At 40.8% G+C, this 23,027-nt stretch overlaps 2 protein-coding genes across 2 annotated transcripts; both read left to right on the top strand.

The window, feature by feature from the left end:
- Positions 1 to 1,412: 1,412 nt before the first annotated feature.
- LOC134176297 (uncharacterized) lies at positions 1,413 to 2,446 on the top strand. The gene has a single exon (XM_062642971.1). The coding sequence runs from the start codon at positions 1,413 to 1,415 to the stop codon at positions 2,400 to 2,402; it is 990 nt and encodes a 329-aa protein (XP_062498955.1). The 3' UTR covers positions 2,403 to 2,446.
- Positions 2,447 to 8,513: 6,067 nt separating this feature from the next.
- LOC134176296 (uncharacterized) lies at positions 8,514 to 19,354 on the top strand. Its single transcript, XM_062642970.1, has 7 exons — positions 8,514 to 9,699; positions 9,751 to 10,370; positions 11,639 to 11,800; positions 11,883 to 12,849; positions 12,902 to 13,521; positions 17,658 to 18,564; positions 18,617 to 19,354. Exons 1-7 carry the CDS (start codon positions 8,796 to 8,798, stop codon positions 19,243 to 19,245), a joined length of 4,809 nt encoding a protein of 1,602 aa, XP_062498954.1. The 5' UTR covers positions 8,514 to 8,795; the 3' UTR covers positions 19,246 to 19,354.
- The last annotated feature ends 3,673 nt before the right edge of the window (positions 19,355 to 23,027 follow it).

Genomic DNA, 23,027 nt, shown 5'->3' with positions numbered 1-23,027 from the left:
CTAGGTGGCAGATAATTACATTAACGTAAACGTGTAATCAACCCCACTCAAGTTGATTGCTAGTTACACAAAGGATGCGGACTGTTGTGCTTTGTGCTTGGAGTCTCTTTCCAGCAAAGCGCAAAACAAAGAAAAAGAAACCGCTCTTGCAATGCCCAAGCGATGTAGACATCTTGGCAAGTGTAAATAAACTAAAAGTGTTACGGACATTCTCTTGTGGACCAGCTGACTAGCTAAACAGAAGCAGCTGGATCGAGCCTGTTTGTAATACATTGCCGAACGTAGCTTGCTTCGTTTCATTGGCTAGATCAGTAAATTCAAGGGTTGCGGGAAGAGATCGAGGCGATGGCACAGCAGGTTGAAATAATTAATTATGCAGAGGTTAGCGTGCAGTTTGCGTGAATTCGTAGCTAACTAGACGCCCTATACCAAGAACAATACCATACTATCGTAAAGTGTGTCCATTGATTGTTGTAAGCCTTCCAGCAAGTGCTTTCTCGTCGACAAGAGAGAGAAGAATGTTTCCAGTAATTATCACCTGTCAGCTTAACCTTCTTACTAGTTGGAAAGACGTGGGGGTATGCCTGGCACCACTGCTTGTGTGCAATTTCACCAAACCCTTCCCCGCCGTTAGATATAAAAAAGGGGAGGGGTTTGGCTACTCGAGACGAGGATGGGGATATTCCGCACAGTTGCCGTTTCTCCCTCTGATGGCTGCAAACATGACACCTGGTTGGTGTATAGTTCAATAACAGTTAGAATTACGACTTGAGCATAGATAAAGCAAAGGTAAAGTTTTTTGTAGGTTTTCTGCGAATGCTAGTTATGGTCCACCCTAGATGTTACTGATTTTGTCTTCTGCTTCTCCTCTCAGGCTCTGCACCGTTCACAAACGCATGCCTGCTTCTTTGATGGTCTTTTGTTTAGCATATATAGCAATTTACAATAAAATAATATGATATCCACTTGCACCCTACTAGGGCCCCCTAAATGACGAGAAGTTTCCCGTGATCGGCTAATTTCAGCTGGTGATTTATCTTCCGCGATATACACGACCAGTAATAGTGGTGTGTCTATTTTTGGAAAGTATGAAGTCACCAAGCAACTTGCTAGCTAAAAAGTTAGACGGTTTGTTCTACAACGTGATGCTTACCTTTGCATGAAATACACTAGATAAAAAATTCTTCCGGCTCACAAACATAGGTATTTTGCCGCTACCTAAAGCGCAGAACGATAAGCTATCCAGCGAGTGTTCACACGTTCCATTTCGTCTCCATTGAAAGAAATGAGAAGTAATTGAATTCAGAAGTGTGCGGAATTGCCTCGTGTGTGAAAATACCCCGGATTACCCTACTGCGAGACTGCCAAATCTCTTTCGGACGTGTGATTGTCGTGTGCTGATCACAAGAGTAATGGTCAACGATGCAGTCGACGTCAAGAACAAGCGCTTGAGTAGAAACGCCAGTTGTTTGCTGTTCAGCACTACAGCCATGGCCATTCTAGCTCTGATCGTACCAGCTTACTTACTCCTCCGCAGCAACACCGGACACACTTACCAACGTCTAACCGCACGTCTGTATCATCGAGTGCTGAGTTCATCATTTCATGGAGCTCCCGACATGAAACAGAACGGGAGCCCTAGTACAGCGCATGCTCAGACGATGCTATGGCAAGAGGTCGGTTGTCAGAGCGCGATGCCTATCCTACTTTGTGAGAGAATCCCTAACTCGGCTCTAGAAATCGCTCTCGTCAACAAGACGGTATTTTCAAATACGAGACATCTCGCGCGGAGATCGAAATCGTGTGCTCTAGTCGGCTCATCCGGGAAACTCCTGAGTCAAAGAAACGCAGAGAGTATAGACCGACATGACGTTGTCATACGGGTAAACGACGCTCCCATTCATCCTTACGAGAAATACGTTGGGAGACGCATGCCAGACGTTGCGATTATCAATCGAGCCATTGCAAGTAAAAGAAAGTGTCTCAGGAATGTAAATCGTGAGACTCTGTTGGTTCAGAGTCATCATCCGGGAGGTATCAGCACGATTGGACGATTCTGTTACACACAAGGTCCCATATTTGCATTGTCGCAGCATATTATCGACACTACTCGATCTATTCTCAGTACATACAGGATGAAACATGGTTTGAAGAGGTACAGAAGTCCGTCAGCCGGAATGTATGCTGTTGTCTTTGCTTTGCATTTGTGCAGTGAGCTTGATGTCTACGGATTTGGTGCTGTGCAGGGACAGTTGTATTCATACTATCGAGATCATAATTCTCCCAGTAATATGCACGTTTTCGACATGGAGGAATATTTCCTTAGAGATGTTTCGCGTGATTTGACAACACCAGTTAACCTGTCGTGGACTGGCTGCACAAATATATCATATTACACTTAAAATTGAAAGAAACATTCTGGCGTATTTGGTTTTACTTAATTAATAAACACTAGCCTAGATACTGTGCAGAGTTGCCTGGGAAATTAAACTCACTCTAGGATTTATAATTTTCTGTGCCACTGACTTTCGCAAATCTGTTTAGGGTCTGGCAAGAGAGGTAGTTTTTGCTTACTCGTGATCCAAGGTACAGCCCTTCCGCTCATGCACATCTTCTTACGCCACTGTGATAGATCGATACTGAAGGTACAATGTTCATGAAGTGAGGTTTTTGCTCGTCGCAATGAAAACGATATACTTTGTAACTCTAATTTCTGATCAGTCCATAGCTGTAGAAGAGCCCTAGGCTTTGTATTTTTTTGTGTTGGCAGGCGACGGTTAACGTATATATAGTACTCTCGTGAGATTAATTACTCCACACCATACTGTAAACGTTAATTAAAATTTCGCGTTTTTTGCATCATGGACAATTTTCGCGGTTTGATGCATGTCACGTGGTTTCCACCCATCACGTGGTCTACAATGGCGCTGCTACGCAATTGGCTACGCAGAGCGGGGAGAGAAGACCGTGTCTTCCGCAGCCTTCTCACGTTCCGTTCTAAGACAGTTAAGGCGGCAAACAATTATTGTGTGTCGATTCAAAAATGTCCCCCTAGGAGGGCTGACCGCAAGAGAAAACGAGAGAGTGAATACAATACAATGTTGTGTGAAGAATGGGCCACGCCTTTGTAAATTTTGCTTGGTGTTTAATTTCGCGGAAAATGTGTTAACCGCGAAAATACCGAAAATTTTAACCACGCGAACATTTTCACGTTTAGGGTATTGACAGTGCAGGTGGTAACCATTTCATACAGGATCGGTTTCTAATTAAACTAATAAAATGAATAGAGAAGCACGATACAATGCTAAACCCTGGGCTGGTGTACATGCACACCACATGGCGCTAAGACATGTGTACAGTGTACACCTACGGCAGCTGAGGCATAGAACGCTAATGAATTTGACACCATAGAAAATCACCTCACATGGTACCGTATTTACACAGTTATCCGTCTAACCGCAATCACTTAGGTTGTCGTAATCAGGTGACCTCAGAGCCGCGAGAGCCAAAACAAAAAACGTTAATGTGGGAAAACATGCAGGTGCAGATTAGGCGTCTTTCTTACTTTGGATACCGTAACAAAAATTAATAGAGACGCACTAGCGTACTTACAGGTCAGCCGCTTCGTCCGACTGTAGATGCATTTCTCTTCGAAAATTCCCGTGGAGCACCAAATTTCTGTTGAAGACGACACTAATGATTTTTTGCAACAACACCGCGGCCGCTCAGCCCCGCACATAGAAAATATAGGATGTCAGACTGCAGAGGCACTACGAAGACTGGGTGCTTTCACACGACGTTTCTAACCTAGGTTAGCTCTAATTATTTAGCTCCAGACGCCATTTAACAAATTGGTCCTAGTTAAAATGGCTTTGGCTAGCCTAGGTTATAACGCTAACCCACTTGCAAGCTAGGTTAGAACTTGGTTGCTCTGCCTACAACTAAGTCACTCCGCCTTCTAGGCACAGCGAAGAATGGCGCGTTTTCTAGAATGTGCTACAAACGCTCAAAGCTACATGGGCGCGTCTTCAGTGGAAAAGGAGAAGGCGAAGAAAAGCGCGTCGGTAACGAGAGGTCCTTTTTACTACTATCCTAGTGTTGCTATGCAGAATGTACAACCAGATGTTGCTTGTAAAGATCATGTCTCTAGTGAAAGGACGAAACCCTCCAAACCTTCCAGATATTGACGGGACAACAATAACAAGATATATATAATTAGTATCTAGATTGGTTAGTGGGTCATTTCAGTGCTGTGTGAACGCTGCTCAGTGTTAGCCTAACTCAATTACTTTGTAATTCCATGTTCCATATGGTAATGTGTACTCAGCTAGCTCAATTAATTAACCTAGATTACCACTAAGGTCAGTGTGAAAGCACCCACTGCGGAACAAGCAAAATGTTACAAGTCAGTTATATCTACACTGCACGTATTGTTACGGTGGCCGGTTCGAGTTCCATTTTCCATTTTCCTACTTCCAACTTCCATTCTTCCCACTTCCGCTTTCATTCTTCCCACTTCCGCCTCCATCTTTGCTTACTTTTACACCTTCGTCGTAAACGTTAATATTTCGAGAGTTTGTTTGGCGCATTGGCTGTCACGTGGTTATTATAGTCACGCCGTTTCTTTGCCGAATACGCTCTAGCTAGCTAGGTAGAAAGCAGAAGTTGACGGTGACGCCACGATGCCACTTTCTTAGCGGACGTCGTACCCAACATCGACCCGATTCCTTTGCTTTTAGTCTATGGAAAAAGGAGACATTGATACACCTGGTGCGCTGGTTTTGCGCTGTTTGTTTTCCTTGTTTATTGCTGTAGAGAGTTTAGAGAGAGAATGGATGAAGCAGGACCTGCAGTGGCTGATTCTCCTGCTTTACATCAAGACCTGTCAGAAGAGGAAGCACTATTGGTTATTTTCAGCTGGGCTGCATACTACTGCTCAGAGCTGTGCTGTCTTGGAGGATTCCCATGGTCTGATGTTGACACTGCAGTACATCAAGTAAAGAAACGATTACGAAGGAGACAAACTGGAGCTGAAGTCTCTCTTGCGGACGTCCAAAGCAGTTATTCAAGTAAGTTGTTTATCTAGGAAGACTAAATGATAAAAAGTCCATTCGTGAATTTCAGAACCTGGAAATTTAAAGTGCAGAGTGCATTGTTATCATGGAGAATAATAAAGGAGATGTACTTATCCCTGTTATGTAGAGTGACTCCTCTTAATTCACTAAATTACTAGTGCTTTTCCAAAGGTGACTGCATGTCGTAAATGGACTTTATGAGCTCTGTGAGAAAATGAGTCTTGTATCATTGTGACGATATGTCTGTCTGTTGGCTTTTGCTTGTTTTTGTGTGGTCGTGTGTGTGTGTGTGTGTGTGTGTGTGTGTGTGTGTGTGTGTGTGTGTGTGTGTGTGTGTGTGTGTGTGTGTGTGTGTGTGTGTGTGTGTGTGTGCGCGCGTGCATGAAACATAGTTCTGAATGCAATGTATGTGTCTTCTCAAACCAATTTACAGCTATGCAATTGTCACTGTATGTCAAAGAGACATAGAGATGAAGTGAACAGTAGCAGGACGGGAAAGTTACACTGTAGAATGCAATCTCAGCTCAGTATTTATGATGCAAACTGCAACAATATCTAGGCTACTGAATTGACTAGACAATAACATGATGAGGTAAAGAACATGGATTTCTTGACATAACACAACACAGAAATGGTCTTGAAAGTTGTGTCATTGTTAGAATGATAAAGTGGCACTTCATAGTTATTATTTGTTATGTGTTGGTCGTCTGGTACATATAGATACCCGTAATAAGTCTACAGTCATGATAGGATAGGTTTAGCTCTATCTGTCAAATGTATGTCTATTATATATATATATATATATATATATATATATATATATATATGTTAGACTAATTTTAGAACGTTTAGCAGTCAATAGTAGAGACACGGTTGTTAGAAATAGCTAGATGTTTATGTGTAGGCATGCATTAGGCATGCTATCGAAAATATAATATATTGTAATATATATAATTTATATATAATTTATATAGCTGCGGTCACGGTCCTCTCCGGATCGAACGCCACCACGCCATTTGCGAAGCGATTACCACGCTCTCATAACGGACAACAAGCATGCGAAAGGGGAACAACGTTGTTCTGACTATGACAACAGTCGTCCTGGTGATATATGTGATATATGCATCCTGATTTTCTTCTGGGTCGCCCTGGCTTCTTCGATGTAACAGTAGCCAACAGCCTGCAGCCTTCATTCATTATTAAAGCTGCCATCAATGCAGGAGCTGTTGCAGAAGCTGCAGAAGCTTGCAAAGACTTTCGTCATGCTGATGGAGCTACAGCAGCTAGTGGTATATTTTATCCACTTGCTGTGGAAACTGTCGGTTTCTGGACATCATACAGTCTCAAGATCCTACGCTCTCTAGCTTCGAGAATTTCCGCACTGAGTCACATGGCGTTTTCAAAGTCTTTAATTAAACAACTTATTACAACAATTATCTGTGAAATTATGGTCATATAGTGCTAGATTGGTTTTACAACGTTTGAATTTAGAGATAGAGGATGTATGTAGTTGGGACATGCTTACTTGAGTTGTTGGGGATGTTGGGTGGGAAACGTTCATGTATAAATTTTTATATAAAGCTTTCAACGCCTTGCTCCACTCCTCAGTTTTTGCATGGTGTAATCTGCATACTCTGTAAGCCTACATGGGTATCGTACCATACAACATTTCCATTTGTCGATAAACGTGTCGCTGGCGGGTGCTCACTATTCAGAGAGCTCGAATTTCACTACTTATCGCCTTTCCATCTCAGTTGCATTAACTTAATCATTTAGTGATCAGCTGAAAAGAGAGTGAGCATCGTAGAAACACTTTATGAAAGAAATGTGCCGGGTTTCGACTTCATGTGTCAGTTATTACTATAAATTCGGTACTTCCATGACAGAACATCGGATTATTGGAATTCGGATAAAAATTGAACATAAAATACTATAGAAGCTCACTCTCTACATGACCTAGGACGTGTGGTGCAACTGGCCAGCAGCTCAATGGTGTCAAGTTACCAACAGAATTTAACACATGTACAAATCCATGTGTCTTCAACAGTTATCTGACAATTGAGTTTGTACAACTGTAATGATTATGGCAATTGACAATTTGATACCTGTAAACATTTAGATGTTCAACGTCATAACAGTCAACCATCGCCAAAGACGATGTTGTGATTACGTCAAATAAAATATTTTGATTAGATAATCTTCTGCTCAGTAAGACAAGACCACTCAGTAAGACAAGATATTTAATGACTAGACACGAAAAACATGCAGACCGTTTACCTACGAAGTAGGCCTTTCGCCATATCTCCAATCGATGTCTTCATCTTCGGGTCCCCTGTGCTTTTGAGCAAAGAATCGAATTGATGTTGAGTAGAACATCTGCCTGCGGTAGAAAGTGGCATGGTGGCGTCACCTTCAACATGTTACAGTATTCAACTATGTTGCAAAAGCCACATGACTGCTAGACAACCCGACTAATGGGCTCAAATCTTACTAATTAGATAGAGGTAATAGTGGTTCTAGAGGTTTAGAAATAAAACCACTGTGTTCTAGAGGCAGAATGGTAGCGGAAGTGGGAAGAATGGAAGTTGAAAGGAGGAAAATGGAAAATGCAACTCGAACTGTCCACCGTCTATTTTACACGCCTGGTTGTTGATGGGAAAACATACACGTGCAAATATAAATATAGGCGTTGTTTCTATGCGTAAAGCAAAGGAATAAACATCATGTACAGGACGGACTCCCGATGGCTGAATTCTCGTAGCACAACTGCCGAGAGGTGGAGCCTTTTAGGGTGACATCACGTTCGTTAGTAGTGGTCAGTAATGACACCACTTCTCATCTATTGGTCGGAATAGCTTCATTTGCATCTGCGCTAATCGGGTATAAATGCGGTCGGTCGGTCGGTCGGTCGCACCTCGAACGACTGCTATCGCGAGTATCCGGGCCTCGAGTAATATATGGTCACATGACACAATATGGCCCCTTGCTAAAACATGTGGATCGCGCGAGGAGTCCGAGAGGACTGCTTACGAGTCTAGTAAGAACCGACATCCGACTGAAGCAGAGCCCTATATACGGCTCTGGGCTGAAACACAAAAAATAGGCTACACAGTAATCAACCAGAACTTGTTCTTTAGCGCACGTTACGTTAGATCTGCACGCTACTGTTCGTCACTAACTGTAAGTATAATCCGTATAATCCTTACTTATGGACATGTTGTGACACATTTTTTACAGTGCATGGACACAATATGCGCGTGCTTTGGTCTGCGGTCTGGGCGCTAGATGTTTTTGGTCTCTCGCTCGATCTTATGACAATTCACTGTTGTCGATTAGGTGTCTAGCTCTAGAAAAGGAGCCTTTTCAGTGGTGGACTGCTTCTAGCCTAGTACTGTACTAGCGGTGCAAGTGAAATGGTAGCATATCCCGTATGTTGTTACACCAGATTTTCTTTGCGAGTAAGTCCTGAGATAGCGCGTCTAGACTATACCGAAGACAGCATTGATTGGCTTGAATTTTGTCTCTGCAATCTTGGGAAAGTGAAAATTTCATAGGACCCCATCGCCCATAAGAAGGTTCTAGTAGCAGAAACTGAGTTAATTTGTGAGTAATCGTTGTACACTATTGTCTTGTTAACTTACGTGTATATTTTTCGTAGCCATAAGAATGCAGTGAGTGTGGAAAGAACTTACTTCTGGTCATCTAAAAGATTATACGGGAATGCAGGCAAGAGAAAGACCGTTTGAATGCAGTGAGTGCGGAAAGAAGTTTTTTCGACCTGGTCATCTAAAATTTCATATGAGAGTGCACACAGAAGAGAAACCATATGCATGTGAATGCAGTGAGTGTGGGAAGAAGTTTAGTCGCTCTAGTGATCTAAAAGTTCATATGAGAATGCACACAGGAGAAAAACCATATGAATGCTGTGAGTGTGGAAAGAAGTTTAGTCGATCTTGTAGTCTACAAAAGCATAGGAGAATACACACAGGAGAAAGACCATACGAATGCAGTGAGTGTGGAAAGAAATTTACTCAATCTGGTAATCTACAATTTCATATGAGAATGCACACAAGAGAAAGACCATTTGAATGCAGTGAGTGTGGAAAGGAGTTTTTTCGATCTGATCTTCTAAAAGTTCATATGAGAATACACACAGGAGAAAAGCCATTTCCATGCAGTGAGTGTGGAAAGAAGTTTGCTCAATCGGCAAATCTAAAAGTTCACATGAGAATGCACACAGGACAACAACCATATGAATGCAGTGAGTGTGGAAAAAAGTTTTCTCGCTCTGGTAATCTACAAAAGCATAAGAGAATACACACAGGAGAAAGACCATATGGATGTAGTGAGTGTGGAAAGAAATTTACTCAATCTGGTAGTCTGAAAATTCATATGAGAATGCACACAGGAGAAAGGCCATATCATAGTTCTCACCAAAAAGAAGAGAAAGACCATTGTGAAAATCATGGAGAATTCTTTCATTTTGCTGCACTAGTTGCAAGACACCAAACAGTTCACACTCAAGAAGACAGGATTGCTGAAAAGGATATAGATATGATGTCGTCCTCAAGCAAGTCTCAAACCAACTCTAATAGTACTCATATATCTGCTCAAAATTGTGCAAGTAATGTGTTTTACATCAGTTTACTCAACATTTTATGTTATTTTTTGTTAGTGTTTAGTGATAGAAGCTTATTCACATTTTTATCTATTCCTGCCAATGGTGTTTGCAGTCCATCTGTTGTTTTCTCTATGTTCCACCATCCCAATATAGCTGTGACATATGGTGTTACTGCGTCTATGGGTAGAGACATGTTGGTGATGGAGAAAGTTGTAACGTCTTTGTCTGATGTGCTTGATGATTCAGTTGTGAATGAAGAGATGAATGTACACGAACGAGTTGATATTTCTTATGGCATTGTTTGTGCAGTTGACTATTTGCATTATCAAATGGGAATCATTCACGGCTACATCAGCCCTACCACTGTATTTATCACATCTCGACTGACCGCCAAACTGTTAGATCCAGCAGCATCTGGTCTCACGCATGACAAGATATGTCAACGTGCTGAGTCATATGATGATGATCTGCATCAACTAATCTGTCTTCTCATCAAGTTATACGGCTCATATTCACAATTTTCATCTGTTTGTCGTCATTTTTGGAGCATAATCAGTCGTGATAAGAAGTCAAGGGATAAAGTGGTGTCTACGACGGAGCTGCTTGAGTTAATTGACGAATTAAAACACAACGAGGAATACAGTTGCAGCTCACGCAGACGTGAACTATCGATAGTTAATTGAAATTGAGTTCGTTATCTGATTAGATATCAATATTGACTGGTTGTATGTGTTTGTAAAGGTGAAGTTTAAAATACATTGGTTAAAGCAGTGTTCGTATAACGTATACAGCGCCGGATCCATTAATTTTTGATAGAGGGGCTTGACCTGGTAGCAGTTATTTATAGCATTACTAATTTTCTCTTTTCTAATGAAATTATATGAAATTATTGAACCACACCTATTGGAAAAGAGGTGGTTGAAATCCCCTGAACCCCATCTGGATTCGGGTCTGCACGTCCCATACTATGTACAATCAATCCTTTACTACACTGTGCTGCATCTAACACTGTTGACAGTCAATGTTTGCCGATATCAATTTCTATGTCAGTAAATACCATACCACTGTCGTTACAACGGAATTGAGTGCATACCTAGACTGTACATTTCAATTGTTTTGATCACGATCGCAAAACGACGACTACTTATACCAGGCCTTTATATATATATATATATATATTATAATACGTAATCTAGACTACTAGGAAGTTCGCAGCGTCAGAAGTCATCGTCTCACGGCCGCACACTGAAGCCCTGCGCCGTACCTTCTTCTATCGGGCCCAGTGTCTCTGGAACTCGCTCTCTTCCTCATTGAGAACGATTTCAAATAGAGTAGTGTTTAGATATCGTCTAGGAAACTATATCTGTATGCTTGATTAGATTTAGTGTAATTAAGTGTAGATAGTTTCTTGTAAGCACGGTTCCCGGAAGAGCCTCTGTGTCGAGGGATTCCCGTCGTAAAATAGTCTCAGTCAATCAATCAATCAATCAATCGCATGTTTACTTCCATGACAGCTAGGGTTTCAACAAATACGTATTGTCTAGCTAGGACTCGGCGTTTCGGTCTGAAAACTCCGTTAGACGTGTTACTCACGAACGCGAGGCGCCTACGGATACCGTACTGTACAACTAGTTTATATAGAAATCAACCAGAACTTGTTCTTTAGCGCACGTTACGTCAGATCTGCACACTTCTATTCGTCACTAACTGTAAGTATAATCCTTACTTATGAACATTTTGTGACACATTTTCTACAGTGCATGGACACAACATGCGCGTGCTTTGGTCTACGGTGCGCGCGCTAGATGTTTTTCGTCTCTCGCTCGATCTTATGACAATTTGCTGTTGTCGATTACGTGTATAGCTTTAGAAAAGGAGCTTTTTCAGTGGTGGACTGCTTCTAGCCCACCAGTAGTACCTAGAGGTGCAAGTGAAGTTCTAGCATATGATATCCCGTATGTTGTTACACCAGATCTATTCTTTGCGATTATGTCCTGAGTTTGCGCGTCTAGACTATACCAAAAACAGCATTGATTGGCTTGAATTTTGTCTCTGCAATCTTCGAAAAGAGAAAATTGTATGGGACCCCATCGTCCAGAAGAAGGTTCTAGTAGCAGAAACTGAGTTAATTTGTGACTAATCGTTGTACACTATTGTCTTTTAACTTACGTGTATATTTTTCGTAGCCATATGAATGCAGTGAGTGTGGAAAGGACTTTACTTCTGGTTGTCTAAAAGATCATACGGGAATGCAGACAGGAGAAAGACCATTTGAATGCAGTGAGTGCGGAAAGAAATTTTTTCGACCTGGTCATCTAAAATTTCATATGAAAGTGCACACAGAAGAAAGACCATATGCATGTGAATGCAGTGAGTGTGGGAAGAAGTGTAGTCGTTCTAGTGATCTAAAAGTTCATATGAGAATGCACACAGGAGAAAAGCCATATGAATGCAGTGAGTGCGGAAAGAAGTTTAGTCAATCTTCTAATCTACAAAAGCATAGAAAAAGACACACAGGAGAAAGACCATATGAATGCAGTGAGTGTGGACAGAAGTTTGCTGATTCTGGTAATCTAAAATTTCATATGAGAATGCACACAAGAGAAAGACCATTTGAATGTAGTGAGTGTGGAAAGGAGTTTTTTCGATCTGGTCTTTTAAAAGTTCATATGAGAATACACACAGGAGAAAAGCCATTTCCATGCAGTAAGTGTGGAAAGAAGTTTACTCAATCTGCAAATCTAAAAGTTCACATGAGAATGCACACAGGACAAAAGCCATATGAGTGCAGTGAGTGTGGAAAAAAGTTTACTCACTCTGGTAATCTACAAAAGCATATGAGAATACACACAGGAGAAAGACCATATGAATGCAGTGAGTGTGGAAAAAAATTTACTCAATCTGGTAGTCTAAAAATTCATATGAGAATGCACACAGGAGAAAGGCCATATCATAGTTCTCATCAAAAAGAAGAGAAAGACCATTGTGAAAGTCATGGAGAATTCTTTAATTTTGCGGCACTAGTTACAAGACACCAAACAGTTCACACTCAAGAAGACAGGATTGCTGAAAAGGATATAGATATGATGTCGTCCTCAAGCAAGTCTCAAACCAACTCTAATAGTACTCATTTATCTGCTCAAATTTCTGCAAGTAATGTGTTTTATATCAGTTTACTCAACATTTTATGTTATTTTGTTGTTAGTGTTTAGTGATAGAAGTTTATTCACATTTCTATCCATTCCTTCCAATGGTGTTTGCAGTTCATCTGTTGTTTTCTCTATGTTCCACCATCCCAATATAGCTGTGACATATGGTGTCACTGTGTCTACGGGAGGTGACATGTTGGTGATGGAGAAAGTTGTAACGTCTTTATCTGATGTGCTTGAGGATTCAGTCGTGAATGAAGAGATGAATGTACACGAACGAGTTGATATTTCTCATGGCATTGTTTGTGCAGTTGACTATTTGCATCATCAAGTGGGAATCATTCACGGCTACATCAGCCCTACCACTGTATTTATCACATCTCGACTGACCGCCAAACTGTTAGATCCAGCAGCATCTTGTCTCATACATGATAAGATATGTCAACGTACTGAGTCATATGATGATGATCTGCATCAACTAATCTGTCTCCTCATCAAGTTATACGGCTCATGTTCTCAATTTTCATGTGTTTGTTGTCAGTTATGGAGCATGATCAGTCGTGATAAGAAGTCAAGGGATAAAGTGGTGCCTACCAGGGAGGTGCTTGAGTTAATTGACGAATTAAGACACAATGAGCAATACAGTTGCAGCTCACGCAGACGTGAACTATCGATAGTTAATTGAAATTGAGTTCGTTATCTGATGAGATATGAATGTTTACTGGTTGTATGTGTTTGTAAAGTTGAAGTTTAAAGTACATTGGTTGAAGACAGTGCGTATAACGTAGCTGCTGGATATTGATGGAATATTTTGTGTATTTTAAAATTCTACTTTACTGCATTGTTCTTGCAACGCGCACAAAGAAGGCATGCAAGTGTTCTCAACCAGACGCGGATTTACCAAGTCCCCAAGTGTCGGTTCCAATCACAATGAGCCCAGGAATGACCTGCATGGGGCTGGTCCGGTGAACCTACACTCTCCTGCAACGTTTCTGTCTGCTGAATTCGAACTCATCTGCAGGTTTGAAACCGACGTAGCAAGTGTTTACCACTCTTGCGCGTCTGTCAGCTAGTCTATAGCCTCGGCCTCCCAGACTCGTGCAGCGCCGATTCAAAATCGACTTGCCCGGGTCTGGGATGGTACCGCCTCTTCTCAATATATTGCGGTTGGTTCTAGGACTAGGATTAGTATTAAGTTTCATAAATGCATACCTTTCCTGTATTCAACGAAGGCCTAGCTGCTGTCTACCAAAGACTACACTGTACACAAACGACGACTTGTAGTGCGCTCTCCACGCAAACTTACGCCCCTACACGTCGTGATTTGTATTCTGCGCCTGTCAACGGCAGTAACGACACCTAGTAGAGCCGTTTGTTCGAACCGATGCTTCGACATCTACACTATAGCCAGCCAGCTGCATTCTCAAAGACTTCATGATCACGTCTACTAGACAAAGTCTTGCGGAGAATTCACGGCGAAGTTTTGTCGCGATTTCGCGGCAATTCACATCGAATCCGGACGATCGAGTCTCAGCGGATGCGTCGAGTCACAGCGGATGCGCGCATCGCGAATTTTCAACACAAAGGTACCCGTGCAGCGGGATGCGACACGATGTTGTAGCGCGACGTGTCTCCGTCGTTCTTGGATTACGGGCATAATTGGAAAGGTATGCATTTATAAAACTGAACACTAATGCGGGTCCTAGGACCAACCGCAACATATTGAGAAGAGGCGGTACTACGATTTTGAATCGGCGCTACAAGGGTTTGGGAGGCCGATGCTAGCTAGTCTGTGGGGGAAATGGTGTGCGAGCCGCCGGCTCTGTTTCACTGGTTTATCAAAGCAGCGGTATGCAGACGGGAACCGAGTCCACATCATGATCATGCAAAGTTGGCGTGTATTGCCATCTGAGCACGGATTGAAATGTGACGGTACAGTCAAACTTACTACTGCTTTTGACTTAGCAAGCAGCTCGTTTGTACGATAGTGGCTCTCCTCACGTAGAACTGCATGCAAACATCTAGGTGTGGCAAAATAGCAGTGCAGTTGCAGTGAACCTACCATGTTCAGGAAGTCACTTAGTGTAGAGTTGACTCGTAGTTGCATGTGTTGTGTACTACGTACGATTTGTTTAATTAATGCACGGACGCTGAGTGCTACGTAGTTACACTAATTAACCGCGCACAATACATGAGTTCATTTCTCAAACTACCACGCTGCAAATTGGTATTAGATTCGGCGGTGTATTGTTGGCATGAAATGCAAAGAAATGGTCAACTAGGTGAGACGGCTGCTGTCCTAGCATAACTGATACAAATGATTATTGTTCGCCTAAAAATAAATTTTGTTTCAATGCTCTTCCAACCGCCTAGTTTTAGTTCAACTTGAACTAAAACTAGCTAGTCATTAAACATTGACATGACATACTGAAGTAATACTCTAGTCTTAATTTTCGTTTACTGCAGTTGCTGTGTAACATGCATCTATATATAAGATTAGAAGCTTATAGAACACATGGTGTCTCAATCGTTACACCATGCATGGACATAATATAATTATCTTGTACTTTCACTCTCAAAGTCGTGCCAGAGATAAAAGCCAAGCCATCTAACAATGTAATTGCCGAATGCTATGCGCACAATGAACGTGCCTCTAGAGGCAAGTTAGAGGTCTAGGGCGACGTTAACAGGCCATCCTATAGTATGTAATTCAGAGGCGTACGTCAGTAGCGGATCGAGATTGGAAAAAGGGTGGTGCAAAAATAAAATGCTTGGACAAATTTGGAGGTTTATGAAAAGTTGTTGAATACCATAGTATACGTTAATGTTTTATTAAAAGATCAATTTCATATCTAGAGTACTACATAGAATCATGGTGTATTAATTATGTTCTAGGTGTGTACTCATAAGAAACAGGAAACACGAGGAACAGGAAACCTACATATATACACGTGTATGTACAACTGACGGCGGTAATGATGCAACTTTGAGTACATTTGTAAATTTTAACAAACAACGACGCAGAATGGCTTTCTTCAACATACTGGGCAGTAATTAAAAGGTTTATAGGCCACTGATACTGCGTTAACAGTAGCAACTGGTGTAGGAGTAAGAATGTTAGGAAAATTAGTTTTGACACATTGTTTGATAGGTTTACATCTAGGAATGACTGTTGTCTCAATTGGCTTTACAGGACAGTTTTCTAACTATGTTGGCTTATAGAAAAAGTCATATCATTCCAGGAACTTGTATTTTGGTACTTACGCAGTCTCCCGACCTGACAAATGAGATGCCTAGGCACCACCCTGGATCTGCCTCTGTACCTGCAGTTTTTATTGGTTCGTTTCATTTAGCCCTGTACTCGGCCTCAAAGTTGTACATCATATGCTCTATTCTAATTATTATATTTTTAATTACAGGTCTATTGGAAGACGTTGGTGGTAAAAATGCATAATATAAAGATGATACTGATAACCACTACACATTACGCGCCAACTGCAAGAGTTCTGGAGTCAAATCTGCTTAAATCGATTTAGGTACATATGGAACGTGGGACCCAGGCCAGCACTTTAGCAATTACAGCGTCTACATCTAAGGTTGCCGTTGGTATGGTGATGGTGATAATTGTGGCACCATTATTCAAAATAATTGTGGCACCAGACTTGGCGTGGAAGTCATGGCTTGGTATTCATTGCTAACCTATTCTCAGGTCCGCAGATTAACAGCTAACTCTGTAGAGCATTTTGCAATCATTGATCTGTATAATATAAGGGCACCGTTTAGAGGAGTTAGCTCAAGTCAGCAGATTTTTCGAGTTTGGACTTGGTAAAATTTAATTTCAGATATAGGCTATTTTATTAATGTTAATTAATCAAGTGGCCAGTACCAGAGAACGGTTTGGGGCCACAATTTTGGCACCAGCCAGCAACACTGACTTCTGGTGCAAATATTGCATGCACGTTGGTCGTCTATAGACACCGAAGTAAGAGGCGACCTTCGCCTGAAATGGCTCCCCGAACACACATAAGCTAAGTACGCGCCTTAATTAATTATAACTGGTTATTTCTTCGATCATAACAATTCTGCGAATTTTGCGAAGAAATCACGAAACGCATAAATAAAATTCGCGGATACGGTATCTATAGGCTTATCCTCGGAGTCCAAGGAAGTCACTTGTCCGGAGCATGTGAATATATGTGTGCTGTAACTTTCTTTCTTGTTAGAATGCAAAAATTGAATTTTCAGTAATTAAAAGTTTTGCCTACATTCTGAAATCTCCGAAGATTAAGACCGCAGAAAGAACCGGTCACGGTGTAGTAGTAATCAACCAGAACTCGTTTTTTTTAGCGCACGTTACGTCAGATCTGTTTCAACCACGCTTCTCTTCGTCACTGCAGTAACTGTAAGTATAATCCTTACCTATGGGCATGTTGTGACTACAGTGCATGCATATATAGACACGATATGTGCGTGCTTTGGTCTACGCGGTGTGCGCGTTAGATGTTTTGGGTCTCTCGCTCGATCTTTTGACAATTCGCTGTTGTCGATTACGTGTCTAGCTTTAGAAAAGGAGCTTTTCAGTGGTGGACTGCTTCTAGCCTAGTACTAGCGGCGCAAGGCAGTGCTAGCATATCCCGTATGTTATTACACCAGATCTGTTTTGCGATTACTTAAGTCCTGAGATAGCGCGTCAAGACTTCACCGAAAACAGTATTGATTTCGCTTGAATTTTGTCTCTGCAATGTTGAGAAAGTGAAAATTTCTTGTGACCCCAATGCATAGAAGAAGGTTAATTGGTGACTAATCGTTGCACACTATTGCTTTCTAACTTACGTGTTTAGCCATATGAATGCAGTGAGTGCGGAAAACTCTAGATATTCTTGTCGTCTAAAAGTTGATACGGGAATGCAGACAGGAGAAAGGCCATGTGAATGCAGTGAGTGTGGAAAGAAGTTTACTCGATCTGGTAGTCTACAAAAGCATAGGAAAATACACACAGGAGAAATGCCATATGAATGCAGTGATTGTGGAAAGAAGTTTACTGATTCTGGTCATCTAAAAGTTCATATGAGAATGCACAGAGGAGAAAGACCATTCGAATGCAGTGAGTGTGGAAAGAAGTTCTTTCTACCTGGTCATCTAAAAGTTCATATGAGAGTGCACACAGGAGAAAAGCCATTTTCATGCAGTGAGTGTGGAAAGAAGTTTACTAAATCTGAAAATCTAAAAGTTCATATGAGAATGCACACAGGACAAAAGCCATATGAATGTAGTCAGTGTGGAAAGAAGTTTAGCGATTCTGGTAATTTACAAAAGCATAGGAAAATACACACAGGAGAAAGACCATATGAATGCAGTGAGTGTGGAAAGAAATTTACTCAATCTGGTAGTCTACAAATTCATATGAGAATACACACAGGAGAAAGACCATATGAGTGCAGTGAGTGTGGAAAAAAGTTTACTCATTCTGGTCATCTACAAGGTCATATGAGAATACACACAGGTGGAAAACCATATCATAGATCTCACCGAAAAGAAAACAAAAATCATTGTGGACATCATGGAGAATTCTTTCATTTTGCGGCATTAGTTGCAAGACACCAAACAATTGACACTCCAGAAGACATGATTGCTAAAAGGGATAGAGATATGATATCATCATCAAGCAAGTCTCAAACCAACTCTATTAGTACTCATTTATCTGCTCAAACTTCTGCAAGTAATGTGCTTTATATCAGTTTACTTAATATTTTATGTTATTTTGTCGTTAGTGTTTAGTGATAGAAGCTTATTCACATTTCTATCCATTCCTTCCAACGGTGCTTGCAGTTCATCTGTTGTTTTCTCTATGTTCCACCATCCCAATATAGCTGTGACATATGGTGTGACTGTGTCTACGGGTAGTGACATGTTGGTGATGGAGAAGGTTGTAACGTCTTTGTCTGATGTGCTTGATGATTCAGTCGTGAATGAAGAGATGAATGTACACGAACGAGTTGATATTTCTCATGGCATTGTTTGTGCAGTTGACTATTTGCATCATCAAGTGGGAATCATTCACGGCTACATCAGCCCTACCACTGTATTTATCACATCTCGACTGACCGCCAAACTGTTAGATCCAGTAGCATCTTGTCTCATGCATAATAAGATAAGTGAACGTGCTGAGTCATATGATGATGATCTGCATCAACTAATCTGTCTCCTCATCAAGTTATACGACTCATGTTCACAACTTTCATCTGTTTGTCGTCATTTTTGGAGCATGATCAGTCGTAATAAGAAGTCAAAGGATAAGGTATTGTCTGCGACGGAGCTGCTTGAGTTAATTGTTGAAGTAAAACGCAATGATGAATACAATTGCAGCTCACGCAGACGTGAACTATCGATAGTTAATTGAAAATGAGTTCGTTATCTGATTAGATATGAATGTTTACTGGTTGTTTGTGTTTGTAAAGTTGAAGTTTAAAATACATTGGTTGAAGACAGTGTTTGCGTATAACGTAGCTGCTGGATATTGATGGAATATGTTGTGTATTTTAAAATTCTGCTTAACTGCATTGTGCTTGCATCGCGCACAAAGAAGGCATGCAAGTGTTCTCAAACCAGACACAGATCTACCACAAAGCCCGCAGTGCTTCTAAGCGCCAAGGTCTCTACGTCGAGTCTACGAGGTGTGTCACTCATTTCCCGAATGTTCTTGCGGATGTTTCTCGACAATATGGAAGCGAGTCAAGCGACAATCAAGATTAGAGCATTTCAAATTAAAGGAAGTTTAAATCAATAGTTCATGATTTTGGAAAGAAACATTCGCGTAGTATATACTTACAAACCATATTGATTGATGAAGAACGTCATGTAATTCTTGCTGATACATGTAGTATTGTGCAATATGTAGCAGGTGACCTCTTGAAATGGGGGCTAAAGTTCACGCGGATCCCGTAAGTTCGCTAGAACGCGGTACTTTACCCTACTACCTAGAGAGCAATTTTCCAAATTAATACATTCTTTTGCGCCAGCTTTGGAAAAATAGTCGCTGGTATTGGAGAGATCGGGAGTGCGCCAGCTTTGGGAAAATAGTGTTTTGTATTGGAGAGGTGGTAACCGAAAGGGTGCGATTGCTAGAAAAGTATATGCACGATGGAAGCATCAATCTAGCGATTTAATTAAGCATCTTCTTGAAAATTAGGGTTTGATTACTTTTGAGTTGAACGATGAGAGTATCGCTGCCATTGATTGACGCAACGATCTGACGGTGAGGTTGATTTATCAACTCCAAATGCAAAACCCACCTCAAATACACCAATGGTTATAACCTTTCCACTTGTAAAGCTAACTCCAACTCCATGCGTGCAACCAACCTCGTTGGTGAATTCGATCTCTACCTCATGCCTCATTTAAATTCACCCCAATCAGTGGGCATGGAGAAATGAGTGTTATATTGGAGAGTACAAAGACAATATACTCTTTAACACGAGGACTACTCAAGCTCCCAATCTGTATCAAATCGCGTAGGGTTAGAATTCGATTCTACGAATTACAGCTTGAGAATCCCTAGAGGCATTACCAGATGCAATCCAGCCTTCGATGCGCTGGTGTCTACCAGAAAACTTATGATCGTACGTGGGTGACGTACAAAGCGAGATATTTGGAAAGGACTGCCAGAAACATTCCAAAATCTAACCTAACCACCAAACAGATATCTGAGTTCTACATGCGATTTGACGACATCTCAGAGACCTGCGATACAAGCACCGGTACCCACAGAGACGAATATACTATGATAGGTATTCAGAAAAAACACTCCAGGTGATGGGCTTATCCAAAGAATTAAGCCAGTCGATGCAAACCTGTTGAGAAAAAACCACCTTAAAAATACGATACAATGTGGATGGAGATTCTTAACTGTTTGAGAACGGGTGATTGTAGGTGTGAAAGGTAAAACTATGTAAACTGTAGTATAGAGACACAGAATCATGTACTTTATTTGTGGTAGAGGATAAGTGCGTTCTATTTGAGAAAAGGCCATTCTATTATATAACACAGTGATGGATCGTGCTGTTGCTAAATTGACAAACTGATTTCAAGGACATCTATCCTTGGAAACATATTGAATGCTATTACTTTCATGTAGGCGGCAGCTGTACTAGTGGTTGTTACCACTCCACGTGCGAAGCCAACGTCAGCTCCACGTGTGTAAGCCGACCCAACTCCACTTGTGAACTCAAGCCGTCTCCAGCTCCACGTGTGAAGCCGACTCCAGCTCCGCGTGCAAAGCTGAGCCTGTTGAAGCTGCACGTGTGAAACCACTCATCAGAAAGTTTTGCTGCGAGCACGTTGCGAACTTGCTGTGAGTTTTGCGATGCCTTCGCTATTGACATGAAGCGTTAGAGTAGTTAGTGTTTTCTAATAAAATATAAGCATTTGTTGTAGCTGCAGTAACAAAAACAAGAAAAGAAAGAGGTACCTGTATTTTCTCTTTTGGAATCTTCTTCAAAAGCGTCAATCCCGGCCAGCTCCATGTATGCACGACGTCCTATACGTGTAACGTTTCTGGTACGTAACTAAGTAAACCTCAACATCTGGAACGTTTGCATGACTAATTGACTTAGGTTTACATAGACGAAGTCATTAATAACAAAATATGGCATGCACGTACGTCTCTTTTCAACTAAGTCGCTGGCGCGGCAAAACCACTTTGTAACCATGCAGTGTCATAGACAGCTACTGGAGCTGGTGTGACAAAGTATCTTTTCGGGACACGTCTTTGACTATCGCTGGATTGTTCATTGCTGTATCTTTTGTAGAAGAAGGCGTAAGGCTTTGTAGGAACTCTTTTGTCTTCCAAAAGGTTGAACAAAGAGAAAGAAATAGGGAAAGTTTATCTCTTCAAATTGTGTAAACATATTGACTTTTACTGAATAGTCTAGAATTTACAACTATTTTATGTGCCTCGACATTCTAATACTTTGCTCGCGCCCTCCCTGTACTTAATTTCTCTCATTCTTTATCAAGATCAATAATTAGTAAAGAAAGATAACTCGCACGCTGTTCGGTCAGTTGGAAGGAACTGCATTGGGTTTTGCTTGCGTTTCGAAGATTTCGTATTGCAGTGATTCTTAACGGCTTTTAGTCAAAGTATTTCTTCTTCAAATTTTATTTCTGGTAATGATCTGAGTTAATCAACACAATTATTAAGATTGAAAGGAATTGAATGTTGTCTCCATGTAATACCAAAGCTCCGATTATTTGAAATCTGCCAATAAGTGTGGACATATCTGATCACTACTTTTGCAAATGTGCGGTTTTTGAAGTAAAACTGCACATACAAACTCGTACCGATTGTGAAAATATTTTTAAATAGTTTGAATAGTTGATATTAAATGTCTCTTTATAATACTTTTTGGATATCACTTTAGCTGCAAAGAGCTAATGAATTATAATGTCTTCAAGTGCATGGCTTGTAGAGATGGCTTTTACTCATAATAATTCTAATTAAAACTGTATTTTTATTGATGATATGAGTTGTTCAACATAAATATCAAGTTTGAAATGAATTGATGGTTTACTTCATGTAATACTAGAGCTCAAACTATTAGAAATTGGTCCATAAACATGGACATATTTGATCACTACTTCTACAAATGTGCAGTTTTTGAAGTAAACTCCACATACAAACTTGTACTATTCGTGGAAATATTTGAAATAGTTTAAATAGTTGATTTTAATATCTCCATCTATAATAGTTATTTGGATGTTACTTTGGCTGCAAAGAGCTAATTAATTATAATGTCTTCGAGTGGCTTGTAGAGATGGCTTTTAATCATAATAGTTCTAATTTAGGTGGTATTTCTATTGATGATATAAGTTGTTCAACACAAATTAAGTTTGAAAGGAATTAAATGTTATCTTTATGTACTACCAGAGTTCCAATTTTTTAAAATCGGCCCATAAGTATGAAGATATCTGATCACTACTTCTACAAATGTGCGATTTTGAAGTAAAACTGAACATACAAACTTGTACTAGTCGTGGGAATATTCAAAATAGTTTGAATAGTTGATTTTAATATCTCCATCTGTAATAGTTATTTGGATGTCACTTTGGCTGCAAAGTGGAATGATAGAGGGGGTTTATCTAGCGGGTGATCATCACTCTCAAGCGTTACGTACTTTGTGTCAC

This window comes from Corticium candelabrum, chromosome 2 (assembly GCF_963422355.1).
Source record: "Corticium candelabrum chromosome 2, ooCorCand1.1, whole genome shotgun sequence".
In the NCBI taxonomy this organism is placed as follows: Eukaryota; Metazoa; Porifera; class Homoscleromorpha; order Homosclerophorida; family Plakinidae; genus Corticium; species Corticium candelabrum.
This window is presented reverse-complemented; position numbering and strand designations above follow the sequence as displayed.

What these genes read in the sequence shown, in the direction of transcription:
- LOC134176297 (XM_062642971.1), top strand. Translation starts at nt 1,413, where the DNA reads ATGGTCAACGATGCAGTCGACGTCAAGAACAAGCGCTTGAGTAGAAAC.
- LOC134176296 (XM_062642970.1), top strand. Translation starts at nt 8,796, where the DNA reads ATGCAGGCAAGAGAAAGACCGTTTGAATGCAGTGAGTGCGGAAAGAAG. An exon ending in GCAGACGTGAACTATCGATA is followed by an intron (nt 10,371 to 11,638) that starts GTTAATTGAAAT and finishes GTGAAGTTCTAG; the next exon opens with CATATGATATCCCGTATGTT. An exon ending in ATCTGCTCAAATTTCTGCAA is followed by an intron (nt 12,850 to 12,901) that starts GTAATGTGTTTT and finishes TTTTGTTGTTAG; the next exon opens with TGTTTAGTGATAGAAGTTTA.